Source organism: Fusarium venenatum (genome assembly GCF_020744135.1).
Source record: "Fusarium venenatum strain MPI-CAGE-CH-0201 chromosome Unknown EDB82scaffold_2, whole genome shotgun sequence".
Taxonomy (NCBI): Eukaryota; Fungi; Ascomycota; class Sordariomycetes; order Hypocreales; family Nectriaceae; genus Fusarium; species Fusarium venenatum.
The window spans coordinates 3,904,157-3,921,281 of NW_027072130.1; the positions used below are offsets into that span (position 1 = coordinate 3,904,157).

Genomic DNA, 17,125 nt, shown 5'->3' on the forward strand with positions numbered 1-17,125 from the left:
AGGTCAGCATCTATCAGCAATTGACTCGGACTTAATAAGAAGGGCGCAACATATGAACATCCACTAGATGGCCAGCCTGATTTTCGAGAGGTAATGTTGGGTGACTGCTAGACAATATTGGGAGTCAATCTGATGATTGGAAGACTACCGGAGCCATTAAAACATATTGTCAAAGGTCTGGATATCCTGCGAACTCACATGCATGCCGGGTCTGTAGCTATGGCGGCATGTTCCATGTCTCGACGCCGCCATTCATCTATCACGATTTAACATACAGGTTATTTATGTTGCCCTGATTCAGTTCAAGAGATATTGACATTATGTCTCATATTTAGTGATCTCCGAAAAAGGGAACACGCTTGACGTCAAATCGTCGGGGTTCATCACGTTAAGTCCGTGGTAACCGGTAGCAATTCCCCTCATGGCTAAATCGTCCACTAAAATGAAGCCCCATTAACAACCGCCAGTGAGTGGAGGCGGAACGGCAGTTGTATTGCGCGGAGTTTGCGGAGTTTGGCTTGACCTATTAATCTTCATTTCCTCAATCTCCATGGACAGAATCTATCAAGGACAAAAGAACAAAACGAAAATGAAGGTTGCAATTGTTGGAGCTACTGGCGCTACCGGAGGATCCATCGTCAATGGCCTCTTGGAGTCTGACACGCAGTTTGTATGCTGTTCAACTCTTTTCGGTTGACGTGATGACTGACGACGAATAGGATATCACAGCCCTGGTCCGACCAAATTCGATTGAGAAACCTACGACAGTCGCTTTGAAAGAAAAAGGCGTCAAAATAGTTGCCGTTGACCTTCAAGGTAACCAGGATGAACTCGTGGCTGCTCTGAAAGGCATCGACGTAGTCATCTCGGCCATCTATTATCAGGCACTCCATGACGAGATTCCTCTTTCAATCGCTGCAAAGGCGGCCGGAGTCAAGCGATATGTGCCTTGCTTCTTTGCTACTGTCGCTCCTCGAGGTGTTATGATGGCCCGTGATATTGTAAGTCTCTGCGAAGCCGTTCACACTTTGACTAATAATCATCATTTTACAGAAAGAGGAAATATTGGACCACATTCAGCGTATCTATCTTCCTTATACAGTAATCGATGTCGGCTGGTGGTATCAGATCACACTCCCTCTCGTCCCTTCTGGAAAATTCGAAGGTCGCCTCACAGCCGCAAACAACAACATCATCGGCGGCGGGAACAACCCATCTGCGTTGGTCAGCCTCAACGACATTGGAAGATACGTTGCCGTTATAATCAACGACGATCGAACTATAAACAAAAAGGTCTTTGCATACACAGAGTCGAAAACGCAGAATGAGGTCTTCGAACTGGTCGAGAAGGTTACAGGTGAAAAGCCCGAGCGCACAGAGGTGACCCAAACCCCAAAGCTCCACACCCGATAAATAAAGCTGACGAAATACTTGTAGATGCCCAAGGAACAAATCGAAGCTCAACTGGCACAGTTCAAAGATACCACTGAGTTGTCGCAAGGAAAAGCAATTACGGAGTATTGGATGTCCTGGGGCGTCCGTGGCGACAACACAGCCGAAAACGCAGTGTATCTTGGATATGTCCTTGCCAAAGATTTGTATCCTTCTCTCAAAGGCCAAAGTCTTGAAGATTTTATCCGAGATGTCGTCGATGGGAAGACCAAGTCGGTTTACTAGGCCCTTTTCGTCGCTCTTCATACAACATAAGGACGAGTCAAGCAACACAACTGAACAGGCTCAATTGTTCCATGCTCTTAAAAATGCGGTTAAGTCATGTGTTAATTACCCAGATCGCATATTATTGGACATATAACGAGCGGTGGCACCTATAATGGCGATGTGTTATGGGAAGGAAATAGTTGGTTGGGTACATACTCGTACGTTGCTTTAAACTGACTATCGGAAAACGATATGACCAAGTTTGTAGATGTAGCATGCTATTCATGAAATGACTGAATCTAAGTTCGGCAATCGAGAAAAGCATGACAAGTAAAGAAATGTCCTTCAACTATTCCCGATGAAGCCGAAATCATCGGATAAAGACATCTTCTCATGCACAATATGCAGGGGAGCCTGTCCATGGCGGGTTTTCTTCCCGAAGTGATCCATGCAATGGTTAACGGAGGATGCACCGCATGTGCTTCCTTCATTTCCGCCCGCCGGGACGTACGGGATTGAGAAACACCCTAGAACTCTGCACCAATCGCGAGTGCAATGGCCCCGTTGGCTACAGCGTCGGTTCGGACGGCTGAATTGAATAGATTGCGCTCTAGGATTTGGATCTAGACTAGTCCCTAGTTCCAAACTCCATTTTAATTGCGACATGGCAAGGGAGATCGCCAATGCCCAATTGCGGAACGCTGGATCGTGACTCCGCCTGGAACGGTAATGTCCAAGTCTGCAACGACGCTCACGCGAAACAAGGCTTATACCCCTCTACCTTAGGGACGATCTCACCATCACCATACTCTTCGCCAACAATGGGGCATACTATTACCATCTTGCTGGAATGCTCCTCACTGTTTTGTCAATGGGGTTGTCTCTTCTGAGCTTGGTAAAATCAAAGAGGCTATGGCTAGTTAGTCCACGCCCTAGCTCAGGTACCAAATCGACAGTCAGTCCATGGGAGAAGATGCCTCAAGATGGACCCCTATCTATCATCACTACGGGCTTCCGCTCCGGTAGTCAAGCTGGTTCCTTCGTCGCCGAGGCACCATCATCTGTCCCGGACTTTTTGGGTATCGAACAGACTATCTCCTCATCCTCGCTCGAGGCTGGTAAATCCTACAAGCTATCAGCTTGGTACCTTCTCGCACAATCAGACTGCTTGGGCAATCCGTTCTTGCTATGTGGCTATGGATGGCAAAACTTGGCGGTTACGGCACCACTTGTTCAGAACACCGATTACTCTCAGTCCGATGTGACCTGCTCTTGGACCCAGGATCAGTTGGATGCCGGGCCTAATATCCAAATCTCGGGCTTCAATATTGATGTTAATATTGACAACGTTATTTTGGAAAAGGTTGTGCAACAACGGACTAACAATGGTGGCATTGTAAAAAAAAAAAACTAGAAACAAAAGGGAGACGCTCAGTTTTCTTGTGCTCTAACCCAATTATACGAGAAGCAAGATGGAAGAAATAGACGAAGAGTTCTTGCTGACATGAATTTGTATCTATGCTTTAACGATGTTGGGCTGGTTCTGTAGAGAGGAGGATATTGGTAGTATTGGCCCTACTTCTGACACTTGAATACGCTAGGATATAGGGAGGCGGCTGTATTTATCTTGGGAGGCGTATGGGGTAGAATTGGCGGCCGGTAATTAGGAATGAACTTGGTTGGCGTAACTGACTTATATGAATGTAGCAGAGAGCTCTCGATATATCTGTAAGCTGTGTTGTTAAAGTGATGATATCACTGAAAGTGACGAGCTTTGATGTTGCCTTTAGTGTAACAAGAGAATATACATCTGCATCTAAGGCTATAATAATCTTACCAATGAGCGTATAAACCCCGGAAGAGATCAATATTGGTACAGAAGAAGCGCAAAGGTTTGAATTGCATAAATAGTAAAGGACCACTCTGTATACTCGGTTGCAAATATTGCATGCATCGTTGTTAGCGTTAGCATTATGTTTCAAGTTGAAGACCTACTCATTACCGAATGAAACTCGCAAAGAAAGACGAAGAAGGCTAGTATTAATTGCCCATGGCTAAAATCGTCACAAATTTCTAGTTCAGAAATGTTACAACTCTAATAAAATCACGTTTTGGTGGAAAAAGTCAGGCCACGGGCGCAGATTATCCCAAGGGAGTCTACGGGCCGAGACTGATCTGTCGGGAAGCGAGAACACGTTTCGATCCAATGAAACGTCTTGGCAATCAACAGGTTCTCTTTGTGGATATGAACTCTAACAAACAGTCTTGAGTCGGTCTCGGAGCGAGAAAAAAAAAATGACCCGCGGAATAGTGTTGGTAGTCCGTGCCTCTTAGCCTGGCGCCGGTGCGAGTGCCCAGAAACGGCCAAAGGCACAGAAAATACAATGAGCCATAGCGGTAATGAGTGGACGGATTAGTTCTTAGTCAAAGGTTAACACGTGGTTGACGTCTGCAAGCATTCATTTTGATCAACAGCTAAAGTGATGCTGTATCTCTTACCTAACCTTGCAGGAATTGATTACCCGGGTCGATGGCATCCATGCAATCTCTTAGTTTCAGCCTTCCATAAATTCCAATGACCAGGTAATGAATCCTATAATGCTACCAACAGTGGTTCCGGGTACTTTGTGGATAGAACCAGGGTGGAATACTTCCGCGTATTTTGACCAACAACTCCTCAATTGGGTCAAGTTCCCCCTAAATCCACCTGGTAAGCTTCTTTTTTCAACTGTCACTCGGGCTTTCGACCTTCCCTAAAAGATCCATCAATGCGAAGCTAGTGGCAACTGTAGCTTAACTTGCTACAGGCTATTAAGCACTAGAAATCTTTCTGGTTAGTGATGTCGACTAGAAAACTTTAATGGCCCGGGCTACTGATCATTCATTAACTGTGTCCCTGGCATGATCTTCTCCCCCCTTGTCCAAAGTTTTCGACATTTGTTTTTCTTCTTATTTCCCATGCTTCCCTAAATGTGACCATTCCTGGTTTTGCCTTTTGTTGTTGTTCTACGCTCGTTTCTTTGTTCCAGGGCAAGGAGGGTGATCCTCCTTGTTGAAAGCCTCCAGCATGGTTGGCATTAATGCTTCAATTGTACGTTTCCACTAAAAATCCCGCAAGCTATCATTTTTCTGACACCTTCCAGGCTATCCAGGCAGTTCTTCTTGTCTTGTCCTTTATCGTCCTTCTCCTCCGCGGCTGGGCGCGCATCCTCTCCCACCAATCCATCTTCACACCGACCGATCTTTTTGCCTGGGCAGGATGGATATTTACACTGGGATGGTTTATATGCTCGACATTAGCCCTTCGAATCCTCATCGATAACCCTGCATACACCACCGAGCTCCTCGTCGATTCGGAAGAATACCTCAAGGTACGGGCGGATATCCTTTGTTTGCCAAGACGGACCAAGGAGCTAACATTCGCTTGTCTTGTAGATTGTCTTTGTGGCGCAGTACTTCTTCGACATTGGAATCTACCTCCCCAAGATTTCCATCACCTTGTTTTACTGGAATTTGATACCGAGAATTTCGGGACGATTGAAGAACGCATTGCTGGCAGTTTCCGTCTATCTGGGCTGCTGTTTTACTGCGACAGTCCTTACCGACACCCTCATATGCCAGCCCATCACTGATAACTGGTACGGATTCCCTCAAGACTGTGTCCCGTAACCACCAACTAACTGCTCCAGGTCTATTCCAAACCAACTCAAATCAACATGGAACTCGTATGCTGCCTTTGTCATTCAATGGGTTCTGAACTGGTCTACAGACTTGGTCGCGTTTCTCTATCCCTTCTTCCTTCTTAAGCACATTGCACTTCGCAAGGAGCAGAAGCTTGCCCTTATTGGTGTGTTTTCTCTGGGTGCCATCACCCTCCTAGTCAGTCTTTCACGATTCATCGCATATAATGCGACTGATTTCGAACTCGAAGACGAGTCTGGCAGTACGTCCCCCCCCTAATAAACCCGAATCCTTCCTGACCTAACTGATCAACAGACATCCTGTCCACTGCCGAGATGAGCACAGCGATCATAGTCGTTTGCCTCCCCGGTCTTCGAAGGTTCATCTCACGGGGTAAATCACGTGAACAATCGTCAGGGCCATCTAGCGACTACGCTCAAGGAACAGCCAATAATGGCACACAGCGAACACGGCATCCACCATCAGCTTACAAAAAATGGGGAGTGAGGGATGATGAGATCGGATTAGTTACTGAGATTCGTGGTGGTAATTCAACCGAGCTGACCGATGTCGAGCGTAACAGCGATGGAAAGAGTGTGTTTGTGACACATAGCATAACGTCCAGTACATAGAAAGATAAAAGTTAGATTCCTATTTGAATAAATACATAGACATAACACTGTTTGGACCCACGTGGTCGCAGAGATTGTGCAATACTATAGAGGTACCATGCGGTATATTCATGATTACAAGCCAAAGTGAGGCCCTTACATATCCACTTGAACTAAGATGGAAGATAACAGGAATAATATTCATTCAGTTACACATATCCGACTTGTTTATGTTCGTCATAGACAACACGTGTAGCAGTACCACCATTGCATGAGTGCCATCAAAGCAAAACTATGACATTTAGATTGTGGAGTGGGAATCCGAGCTGCCCTCCAAGTGCGGCAGAGGGGAAAGATATCTGCGAATCTTAAGCAATTGTGGTTTAAAGAAAACAAGACATGTTTATAATCATGATCAATGTAGTCGATGCATAGAAATGCATGTACGTCAGTGGTGTAGAGTCTGTTCCAAGGCTACCTAACATATCAACTAGTCTACGGAGATTCTAAAGCTTATGATTGGCCTCTCTTGAGATGTTCATATTGACCGTAGCATTGGTTCAAGATAAGGGAGGTACCAACAGGGTCTACGCACTTTTATCTCCCGAGCCCTGGGTGCGTTTCCGATGCCCCTCTATACTTTGATCTGATTATATCCCTTCAGATAGCATGTGGTGTTCTCATTCTTAAGTAAAGTATCTATTGTTCGAAGTTCTAGGCTACGGAGCGGGACAGTGGGACAAGGAAGCTGCATCGGGGACCTAGAGACGGGAGAGTAAAACAATACTTGATGTATAGTCTGGTTTGATCCTGACGAGGCATGTGATAGGATTTGACTGAGAATATTCTGAAGGCTGTGACCGAGACAAGGAAGTGGTACGTTGGAAGGGCTCTCTATCATCTTATCTTCCTCAACTGATCATGGGTTCAGCGCCACTAGGGAACAAATACCGACGAAACCCCTTATCGGCTGTCCCCTCCCGTTTGACTTGAAACTTTGCTACTCTAAAATGTGGCTTGACGTATGAATTAGCGTAAAGCTATGCATGACTGGCTTGCTAGTCTCACGCGATGCCAAGATGAACTATACTTGGGCTGATGCAAGGTATTTTGGGGATTGACCGATAACTTGATGAGAAGTCTTGTCGGTTGTGGCGTCAAGCAAAGTCCAATATGAAACGAGAAACGCTTTTGCTGTCGCTGTGGGATACAACGAGATAAGATATGGTTCCATCGGCTATAATCCCGAGGTTCGGGATCGTCGGAGCATGATGGACGGACAAGGCAAGACTGAGGAAACTCGGATGCGCAATCGATGGTAGTATTGAGCTGAACAAGGGCAGACCTCGTTCTTTTCTCTTGCCTCAGTAATATCTCAAATGTATGATACCAAGGTGACATAGCCAATTCCAGACCTTTTCGGGAACACCCATCCACAAACTTAGTTCCTCTTCTGACACCGTTCACCGAGCAAGCTGCAGGAACATCGGCACTTGAACCATCTACCCCGGGGTCTGGAAAACCAGTATCAAATGGGAACAAGAAGAATATCCGTTATCATAGCACCCTGTATTGGTTAGTACGGACATAACGGCATAAGATCCCGTTCTTCTCGTCTTCTGAATCCGACGACCCGATGCACATGATCATGAACCTCAGCTCACCCAAACTCTCTCCTCGCCAACGAATGCCACGATATCTTTCCATATGCACAGTCTGCCCTCCATTTACCATTTCAGGTAAAGTTCATGTCATAGATAAGCTCCAAATACCAACACATCACAGCGTCTCTTTTACCCAGCCGATCTCGGCTTCGTCGGATTCTAGTCCCTGGTGAGCCTGGCTCTCGGCTTTAGAACCCGAATGTGCGGGGTTGGCCAATCACAACATCAATCAGTCTCGTTTATTGCCTGTTGCGGCTCGTGGACCTCGAAGACGCAAGTCTAAACCCAATATGACCGAACAATGATAAGTCAGTGGCGTATTGAACCCCTCGCTCGCATATGCCAACCCCATGTTTGATGGCTGCACACTATGTAGGTACGGCCAATGGCACATTTGCGATTAGTGTTGTGACCCGTTCTTTGTCTCTTTGATCTTTGGCTGATCTTCTGTCACACGACCTCGTTGACAAGCTCCTCCGCGCGCCATCAACGACATCTGGCCTCAAATTAGTCCGAGATACGGGATGGATTCTCCTGGGAATGATATCCGAAGGTAGGGGGTTGGCCTAGGCACCGGCATTCAACTCATGGCTTGATCAGCTGAGCGGTGCTGGAGAGCGAGCCGTTGTCTATAAGAATCCCCCTTCCATTCCATCCCAACTCCAGAAACAAAGTTCCTTAGCTCAACAGTACTTACTACTTTCGTCTCACACTTGACAAAAGGAACTATCAACAAGATATACCAGCAGCCACAATGAACAAGATCAAACTCCACATCGAAAGTGACAACTTCACGGATGAGAGCCACCGAACCCCAGTTCGTGCTCTTCCTTCAACATGGTACACCTCTCCAGAAATGTTTGAGCTCGAGAGGCGCGCCATCTTCTCCAAGAAATGGCTTCTCGTCACACACCAGAACAGACTTGCCAAGGCTGGTGACTGGCTCAAGTTCAACACGACAGGATATGAGTTTGTCGTCGCTCGTGATCGAAAGGGCAACTTGAATGCCTTCCACAACGTCTGTCGCCACCGGGCCTTCCCAGTCGTCCAGGGTGGAACTTCAGGAAACTCGTCGATCTTTGCCTGCAAGTACCACGGCTGGTCTTATGGTCTGAGCGGTAACCTCGCAAAGGCTCCCAACTACGACGTGCTTGACGGATTCGACAAGAGCCAGAATGGTCTTTTCAAGATTCATCTCAAACTCGATGCATATGGCTTTGTCTGGGTCAACCTCGACAGTTCCGATAACCCAGAGCCTTGGACAAACTATTTCGATGGGATCGACCAGCAGGAGAGACTGTCCAAGGTCAACTTTGAGGACTATGTTCTTGACAACGAGTATGGCATGGATGGCAACTACAACTGGAAGATTCTCGCAGACAACTTCAACGAGTGCTATCACTGTCCCACAACGCATCCCGATTTGCCAACACTTGCCGACCTTGGAAAGATGAAGTGTGATACCGACAAGGCATGGATCAAGCACTCGAGTGTTCAGACAGAGGAGCAGAAGAAGGCCGGCCTCCAACTCGCAAGCACGTATTTCTACCCCAACGCCTCGGTAGTCGTTCTGTAAGTCACTACTTCCATTCCAATTAATATGTTTTCTAACTCTATTTAGACCTCATTTCATGATGATCCAACGCTTTGTTCCCACATCGGCATCACACTCATCGATGCACTATCAAATCTTCCGCAACAGGACTTCATCCGACGAAGACTTCCATTTAATTGCGGACATGTACGCTCGAGTTGTCTCTGAGGATAAGGACCTTTGCATTGGCGCGCAGCGAAACTTGGAAGCCGGTGTTTTCATCAGTGGCGAGCTTCATCCTCGCCTTGAACACGGTCCTCTGTCATTCCAGGATGGACATCGAGACGCCATTCATGCTCATGTCAAGCTTGAGAGGGAGGCTGGAAAGCAAATTTGGCCGGCTCGACAAAAGTTGCCTGATACGGAGGGCGCCAAGAAGAACATGGAGGACGAGGAGCTTTGTTCGAGTTTGTCTTGTGGAGGGCTTCAGGAAGTTTTAGCATGGTAAAATGAAAAACTATGAGAGCTGGGGTTTAGTAGATTTGGAGTATGGAGAATGATAAAAAGATCTTTATTGGATCAGTATTGTTTATGGAAAAAACTTATGTCTGCTCGAACCTCCACTGAAATGGTACTTATACAATCATCGCGCCATGCTGTAACTCCATAAGCTGCGACGTATTGTATGCCTAAGCATATTATTACCAAATTCTTCTGTTGGATATTAACAAAATAATTTAAAAATGTACGCCTGCCAATAACATCATGGTAGAATACCGAAGCCTTATTTCCCATCACTGGGTTCTGCGTGGGGCTCTCTGATCATAGTAAACAGCTTGATGGCATCCCCGTCATCATCGCAAATCATCTCTGTCTGTAGCTTGAACCCAAAGCGACCATAAATAGCCACGTTAGGTTTGTCTCGGCTTGACTCAAGATAGCACTTCATGTTCTCGGCGTCGGCCTGTTCAGTCACGACCTTCATCATCTTTGCTCCAACGCCCTTCCCTTGAGCCTCAGGTAAAACGACCATGATGTTAAGAAAGTAATAGCCTCGGGAGTCTGACCAAACTTCTGATTGAGCTTTTTCTTGGGCGTCCTTCCAGATGTAGTATCTCTGTGAGTCTTGTAAGACAGCGCGGTGACCTGTTCTGGTACAATTGTTACTTACTGTGACGTTGAGTCCTCCCCGGCCATAGACCAAATTCATCCACACTTGGCCAAAGTAGAGTCGCCAACTCTCAAGCCAGTCATTCCATGTAAGAGGTTGATCTGCTGGCTGTGGACGCAACCACATGGCGACACCGAGGACTTTGTCGCTACCCTCTTCTTTGGCGACATGAAAAATACCATTGCGCATGCCCCATCGCATTCGGATACCGAGGGATACTGAATTCCTTCGGGGATTAAACTAAGTGTCTGTGGTTAGCCGAGATGACTCTGTCCGCAAATATGAAGCACGAAGGAACAAGCCGGATTGGTAGAGGAAGGTTTAGCGAATATAGTAGTATTACTTACATTCTTATGATCGTAGACCCATTCGTTGTACGGATCCCCTGCGAATGCTTCTCTATAACAATCAGCTATAGAACAATGATGTGACAAAGACGAACTGGTATCTCCAGTACAACACAAAGGTACCAAGTCCGGTCGGGATACCCATCTATATCGAAATTACTTACTGCACAGCTTTCACTGCTCCAGGGATATCTTTCTCCTTTAGATCTGTCACGTATATTGCCATGATGAGAGGATGACAATGAACTTTGACTTTAGACCTAGACAACTGATAACCATGACACTTACGTATCGCTGATTGGACTTTAGAGTATAGAAAAGGATATTTAATAATGAACCTCGGTATTTCAGATGGGTAGGCGGGGTGAGCTGGAATGCAGGTTAATCTCTGTCGCACATACTTGCCTAATTAGACTAAGTCGCCAAGTTTATTGCGTGGACTTCCCCGCTATCCACATCTTGTTCACTATCGCATGCCATTCCCAAAGGGAGTAGGTAAAAGCGAAAGGGCAAATGGCTTTCTTATCAAGTTTTAAGAGAGTTGGAGAGGAAGATTTACCTTGCTGTTTCCAATCGCTGAGCGAAGTTAGGTTGTTTTGATAAGCTTTGTCAATATCTATCCTGCTTATCATTTTCATCTGCAACCACTGAACTTTCTCACACTTCAGATATCTTTGTACTAAATCTGGCAAGATGACAGGACCTCTATCAACTTCTGTTAGCGATGGCATACAATATAGTGAGTACCAGAGCAGCGTATGTGATAAATACTAAGACTATTTGTGTGTATAGGTTCGTCAATGGCTAAATTCCTGGGCAATGTGTCAAGAGCAATCCTGAAAGATCCCGGCTTACCGCATCCGAATCCTACAGTATCGGCGTGGCAGGTTCCGGCCCATCCCATAGTGTCATCCATTCAGTCTACAGAGCTTCCAGAGTATACTGACTTTGTTGTTATCGGGTCCGGGATTACAGGATGCAGCGTTACTAAAGCCCTGCTAGAGCATGGAGCCACCCAAGATTCTCACGTTACAGTGTTAGAAGCGCGTACACTTGTGAGTGGCGCTACTGGGAGAAACGGTGGACATCTCGTGACTGCTGCTGGTCATACATTTGGCCCTTTAGCTAAACAACATGGGATCGAAGCTGCAAAGCAAATCACACGCTTTAGTATATTGAACATACAGAATATGATCGACATGGTCAAGGCAATGGATAAGGCAGTACAGGATGATTGCCAGATCAGAGATGTCCGAAAGGTCATGGCCGTTGGAGACGACGAAACGTGGACAGCTGCGAGAAACTCAGTTTTAGCCTTCCAGAGAAATGTGCCTGAGTGTGAAGGTTACCATCGTATTGTCGATGCGGATGAAGTGCCTGAGGTATGTAGCTCTAATATGGTTGTGATCAAACTGACACGTTCAGAGATGGAATATCCAGGGAGCATCTGGAGCCATTGAACACGATGCTGGAGCCATCTGGCCCTACCGTCTTTTGACCGGTATTTATCAGCGGCTACTGGCACAATTTCCAAACAGGCTCGCCATTGAGACTCATACCCCAGTTACCGAAGTCGAATTCTTGGGGAATGCTGGGTATCCATATACAGTAACCACATGTCGCGGGACTATCAAAGCCAAAAAGGTCATTCACTGCACGAATGGACATGCATCCCATTTGCTTCCCCGGCTTTCCGGAAGGATATATCCGTTTAGGGGAACAATGTCGGTTCACAAGCCTGGCCCGGAGCTTGCAAACGTCGGTGCATCCAGATCCTGGAGTCTTTCCCATAAGCCAACGCTTGACATCAAAACTGGGTTGTACACCACTGGCCTTTACTATCTCCAGCAAAATGCTCTGACAGGACGAATCTGGATTGGAAACGAAACTGCATATATGTCAGATATTCTAACTGCCGATGACACATACGTACCTGAAGCAGCTGTACAAGCTCTTTCCACAGTTCTCCCAAAGTTCTTCATCAGAGGCTGGGGCTCTGAGTCTACTTCCGAGATTGAATCAATATGGTCCGGTATTCAGGGCCATACTGCAGACGGATTACCTGTCGTTGGTCAGGTTCCTGCTACTGTCACCGGGAACGAAGAAGATCAAGGGCAATGGATCGCAGCTGGATTCAACGGATATGGCATGGATAAGTGTTGGTTGACTGGTGAAGCCCTGGTCATGATGATGTTGGGGGAGGATGTTAGTGGTTGGTTCCCCCAGTGCTATCGAATTACTGAGGATCGGCTCCAGAGTCAGCTCACAGCCGAGGCCACAGTGACTAAGTTCGCCAGCTTGGCCTTAGAACCGTTAGACGCAAAGCTTTGAGTCTATCAAGGACACAAATTGCTTTGAAAATATGTTATAAAGACGAAGTCTATTTGCTAGTCAACCAAACATTGTGCCCATTTTCTTCTCATATGCCACGTCCAACCAGTAGACCTGCTGTTCCCCAGCATCTAGAGCCGCCCAGATATGATTGATGAGTTGAGAAATAGCCCGAGTCTTCTGCAGGGGTAAGATATGAGTATATGCTGCTAATCTAGAAGCAAGAAACTTGCGAGCCCTAGTAACACGAAATGGTAAATGATCAAGGGTCTCAAAGTCGTCGCCTGAAGATGTTTGCTTAGAACTAAGTACTAATTCGCTAGATACCGCGACCATGATGAATGGCTGGGCACTGCGAGTGTGTGATTCAAATGGAATAGTTTCCAAGATTGTAATGACATGCAATGCTAGTTCGGTAAGCCAAGTTTGTCTTTCCTCAATGGTCGGGGCTTTGGTCCCCGGTAGAGGCTGGAGTATTTTCTCTTGATCCCATGGCGCATAGCGCTCAATGAGAAGATCTGGGAAGACACGGTACAGCTGTAACAGACCGGTAAATCGATAAGCCTCGTCCATTAGCTCTAGATGCTTCAGCGGCGTTTGCGGATCACCTGGGTCTTTGATCTGTGACATGTCGGGCGGTCGATGGGCCAATAGGACTCTCTCCAGGCGTCTTGCCTCTCGCAGTGAATGCCTGAAGACGTCGACGTGTTCCTCTGTCATGAAACTGGCTTTTGACATTTGGTTTCTGTAAGTGAATATGATAATTCCAATGTCTCTCAGTATCTTGATGACTCCGTTAGATATACCGCAGTAGGGGTGCGGCTCTACTAGCTTTTCTTGTCTTGTCGCGGCTAGAGGAGAATATTTCTTAGAGATTCTTAGGTGCTGGGTGTCAGTTAGGTATGCAAGCAGCATCGCCCAGTAGTCCATGGTATTGTCAAAGAAGGACGTTGCCGAACTTCCATTGTCGGTAGTCATCTCATCAAGAATATCCCAACTAGTTTGATACATGTCCGGGGCGAGATTGTCTGGACTTATCCAGCTTGATGTATGACCCAAGAAAGTAGCAGCCAGAGCCATAGCCTGTTTTTGGGCCGTTACTGTTGTTTTGTCTTTGATAAATACTAGAGCGCGAGAATGTTCTTGTCTGGCTACTGGTAGCAAATGAGGGAAATTTTCTGATAGACATGCTGCCGCCATACTTTGGATAGTGTGATGCAGAGCACCGGATGATTGCCACATGGTCTCGGTAATATTACGCATTATGTTCAGCTTGCTGTCCCAAACACAGTAAAGAGGAATGACCTCTGAGAAGAAGTACTCGGAGAGGGCGGTGGGAACATGAAGTATTTGACGTGGCACTTGTACTTGGTCCATCATCGGACGCTGAGGTAGAGTTGTGATCTGGAAAGGGTTTTCCGATGTCGGAGGCAGCAATTGTGTTGCCGATATGTCCTCAGTTTGTAGAACTCGAGGGCCACTCAGCTGTTCTATGACACTAAATGGTAAAGGGAGAGTGTCTTGGATATCGGACCATGCCATACCATCCAAATCAGGACACTCCCAAGTAGCATCAGGAGATTCCATAGACTCGGGCTCCAGTAGGACAACAGCAGCATCAGTGGCTTCTACATGAGGAGGAGTCACAGATGGCATGGAATCCCACTGGCTTGGCATGTTCAACCAGGGTTCAGACTCGTCGTCTCGAATAGATGTTTCAGTGGTACGAGCCAACAGTGACGGATCATCCGGCAGTGGTTGTTGCGGCACAGTTTGCACTGGCTCTAAGGACATAAGTCCACCAGCCCGCAGCTCATGCTTTTTTGACCATCGAACATTAAGAGCATATCCAGGGCAGTGAAGATTTCTCGCTTCGCAGCGACCGCAAGTTGGCTTCTTTTCGTCGCATTTGATCTGGCAAATTTAGTTACTGCGTATCGCTGGGAATGCAGACTGGGTTCACCTTTCTCGCTTTGCACCGTAGACAGCCGTTTCTGGACTTGAAGTGAAACGCTTTCGGTGAATGACTCATTTGTCTGTCTATTATGATAATCGACTTCCAACATTAACATAAAAAAATGCATATGTTGAACAATCGCCTTGCCCTACCTCAGTCCCCTCTCCATGTTTCCCCGCTTCTTTCCCCAGATACGACACTATTAGCGACCAGATAAGACCCCGCGTGATAAGATCTGACCTTGACTAGAGGCCTAGATTGACCTGAGATTGTCCAGTCTCGCACCTACTTGCCTGATTCATCCTAGCTTCAGATAACCACCACTAACAATGATCGCAGCGCACTTCCTCATTCAATATGGCTTAAAGTTCAGACAGTCACTGTTATGAGATAAGACTTGAGATTTGGTCTATTAATTAACTACACATTCTCCAATCGATCAAGGGATCCCTTTGCAGATACGATTGGCGAAATGGAGTCGCATACATCTCATTCTGCTTCGGAGGAAGCAAAACAACTTTCCATGATGCCTGAAAAGTCCGACCACAAATACAATGATAGCGAAACAGCACCATCTGGGTCCCTTCGGCATGGGGACGTTACAGTTCAGACTGTGAAGCCATTCACGACCCTATCTGCCCTTGGCATTGGCTATGGGACAACAAACACTGCAGTTGGTCTGCTTCTCGTCCTTGGAAGCACTCTTCCTATGGGCGGCACACCTCTCTTCTTCTGGGGATTCTTGATACAGACCCTTGTTGGTCTCGCCACTGCAACAACCCTCGGAGAGCTGGCTTCAGCGATACCCCATCCCGGCGGCCAGTATGTATGGGTAAATCACCTGGCTCCACCAAGATACCGCCGCGTCTTGTCCTATTTTACGGCCGTCATTAGTTGGGTGGCTGCTGTCGCAACGGGTGCATCAGCCTGTCTATCCGTACCCACAGGCGCCTGCGCCATCATCTCGCTGCTGAACCCCAACTTTGTGTATAAACGGTGGATGGGTTTCGTCGGCTTCCAGCTTCTCAATATCTTGACTGTCTTTGGAGCCAGCTTCGAGCACGCTCTTCCCAAGATATCAAAGGTTATGCTGCTGTTCAGTTGCATGACTATCTTCACCATTTTTGTTACACTCTTTGCCATGTCCGATATGCACATGCCAGCCAAAGATTATTTCACCGTGTCGGTCAACATTTCCGGGTGGCCGAAGGGTATTGCATTTTTAATCGGTATGAACGGGGCCAACTGGAGTTTTTCATGCCTGGACGTGGCTACACATCTTGCAGAGGAGATGCCCTCTCCAAGCACTGATATTCCCAAGGCTTTGATATGGACGATTGTAGTCGGATTTATTTCTGGACTTTTAGTTGTCACTTCGACTTTGATCAATGTGTCAGGAATTGATGGAGCCGCTGATAACTCTGCATTGGCTCTCTTCTATCGCATTACAGACAGCAAGGCCACAGCTGTGGGTCTCTGGGTACCAGTTCTAATCACTACAGCTGGAGCAGTATGGTCTATTCAAACGTGGCAGTCTCGACTCGCTTGGACCATCAGTCGAGAAGCTGGATTTCCGCTCCATCGTCATCTCAGCAAGCTCGCGCCTTCACCAATGCACACTCCCATATGGTCCCTGATCGGGTCAGCTTCAGGCATTGCCATCTTTGGATGTCTGTATCTTGGTTCCGACTTGGCCTTCAACTCTCTCATTTCAACAGGGATTCTACTGCAGTATATCAGTTACAGTATTCCTGCCGTTCTTATGCTTTGTCAGGGTCGGTCTAACTTTCGGCATGGTCCGTTCTGGTATCCAAGACTAGGGCTCTTGGCCAATCTCATCATGTTGGCCTGGACAGTGGTTGCTCTTATCTTTTACTGCTTCCCATACTACGTGCCAGTCGTAGCCGACCAGATGAATTATGCATCTGCTGTCCTTGGCGGTATTGGTGTCTTGACCATTTGCCTGTGGTTCTTCTATGCGAACAGCCACTATGAAGTTAAGGAGATATTGGATGACTAGCATCTAGTGTCTACCTATATGATCATTAATACTAGCCCACTTCAGATTTTATCACCATGACAAGTCCGGCCATCTTTTTGAGATCTTCTGCGTGCCATCTGTAGACGATTCACTGGGAGCGGACCATTATACTACGTAAAACTTCAAAAT

The 17,125-nt window shown here is 46.8% G+C and overlaps 8 protein-coding genes across 8 annotated transcripts; 6 read left to right on the top strand and 2 right to left on the bottom strand.

The window, feature by feature from the left end:
- Positions 1 to 354: 354 nt before the first annotated feature.
- EDB82DRAFT_162139 (uncharacterized protein) lies at positions 355 to 1,841 on the top strand. The gene is made up of 4 exons (XM_025734256.2): positions 355 to 670; positions 720 to 1,001; positions 1,054 to 1,380; positions 1,438 to 1,841. Exons 1-4 carry the CDS (start codon positions 551 to 553, stop codon positions 1,675 to 1,677), a joined length of 969 nt encoding a protein of 322 aa, XP_025585081.1. The 5' UTR covers positions 355 to 550; the 3' UTR covers positions 1,678 to 1,841.
- Positions 1,842 to 2,417: 576 nt separating this feature from the next.
- Positions 2,418 to 3,177, top strand: EDB82DRAFT_162117 (uncharacterized protein). Its single transcript, XM_025734257.2, has one exon. The coding sequence runs from the start codon at positions 2,510 to 2,512 to the stop codon at positions 3,071 to 3,073; it is 564 nt and encodes a 187-aa protein (XP_025585082.2). The 5' UTR covers positions 2,418 to 2,509; the 3' UTR covers positions 3,074 to 3,177.
- A 1,049-nt stretch (positions 3,178 to 4,226) lies between these two features.
- On the top strand, positions 4,227 to 6,007 carry EDB82DRAFT_162420 (uncharacterized protein). The gene is made up of 5 exons (XM_025734258.2): positions 4,227 to 4,750; positions 4,803 to 5,030; positions 5,095 to 5,297; positions 5,349 to 5,602; positions 5,656 to 6,007. Exons 1-5 carry the CDS (start codon positions 4,727 to 4,729, stop codon positions 5,970 to 5,972), a joined length of 1,026 nt encoding a protein of 341 aa, XP_025585083.1. The 5' UTR covers positions 4,227 to 4,726; the 3' UTR covers positions 5,973 to 6,007.
- A 2,284-nt stretch (positions 6,008 to 8,291) lies between these two features.
- On the top strand, positions 8,292 to 9,721 carry EDB82DRAFT_460390 (Rieske [2Fe-2S] iron-sulfur domain-containing protein). The gene is made up of 2 exons (XM_025734259.2): positions 8,292 to 9,187; positions 9,237 to 9,721. The coding sequence occupies exons 1-2, from the start codon at positions 8,370 to 8,372 to the stop codon at positions 9,655 to 9,657; spliced, it is 1,239 nt and encodes a 412-aa protein (XP_025585084.1). The 5' UTR covers positions 8,292 to 8,369; the 3' UTR covers positions 9,658 to 9,721.
- Positions 9,722 to 11,029, bottom strand: EDB82DRAFT_444550 (acyl-CoA N-acyltransferase). The gene is made up of 4 exons (XM_025734260.2): positions 10,832 to 11,029; positions 10,668 to 10,719; positions 10,321 to 10,560; positions 9,722 to 10,266 (listed from the first exon to the last, which is right to left on the bottom strand). Exons 1-4 carry the CDS (start codon positions 10,891 to 10,893, stop codon positions 9,934 to 9,936), a joined length of 687 nt encoding a protein of 228 aa, XP_025585085.1. The 5' UTR covers positions 10,894 to 11,029; the 3' UTR covers positions 9,722 to 9,933.
- A 438-nt stretch (positions 11,030 to 11,467) lies between these two features.
- Positions 11,468 to 12,998, top strand: EDB82DRAFT_523936 (FAD dependent oxidoreductase; the record flags this gene model as incomplete). The annotated part of the gene is made up of 2 exons (XM_025734261.2): positions 11,468 to 12,049; positions 12,093 to 12,998. 2 exons carry the CDS (start codon positions 11,468 to 11,470, stop codon positions 12,996 to 12,998), a joined length of 1,488 nt encoding a protein of 495 aa, XP_025585086.2.
- Positions 12,999 to 13,046: 48 nt separating this feature from the next.
- EDB82DRAFT_497958 (fungal-specific transcription factor domain-containing protein) lies at positions 13,047 to 15,136 on the bottom strand. Its single transcript, XM_065608561.1, has 2 exons — positions 14,962 to 15,136; positions 13,047 to 14,912 (listed from the first exon to the last, which is right to left on the bottom strand). The coding sequence occupies exons 1-2, from the start codon at positions 15,028 to 15,030 to the stop codon at positions 13,059 to 13,061; spliced, it is 1,923 nt and encodes a 640-aa protein (XP_065464704.1). The 5' UTR covers positions 15,031 to 15,136; the 3' UTR covers positions 13,047 to 13,058.
- On the top strand, positions 15,125 to 17,099 carry EDB82DRAFT_497960 (amino acid/polyamine transporter I). The gene has a single exon (XM_025734263.2). It carries the CDS (start codon positions 15,428 to 15,430, stop codon positions 16,973 to 16,975), a length of 1,548 nt encoding a protein of 515 aa, XP_025585088.2. The 5' UTR covers positions 15,125 to 15,427; the 3' UTR covers positions 16,976 to 17,099.
- The last annotated feature ends 26 nt before the right edge of the window (positions 17,100 to 17,125 follow it).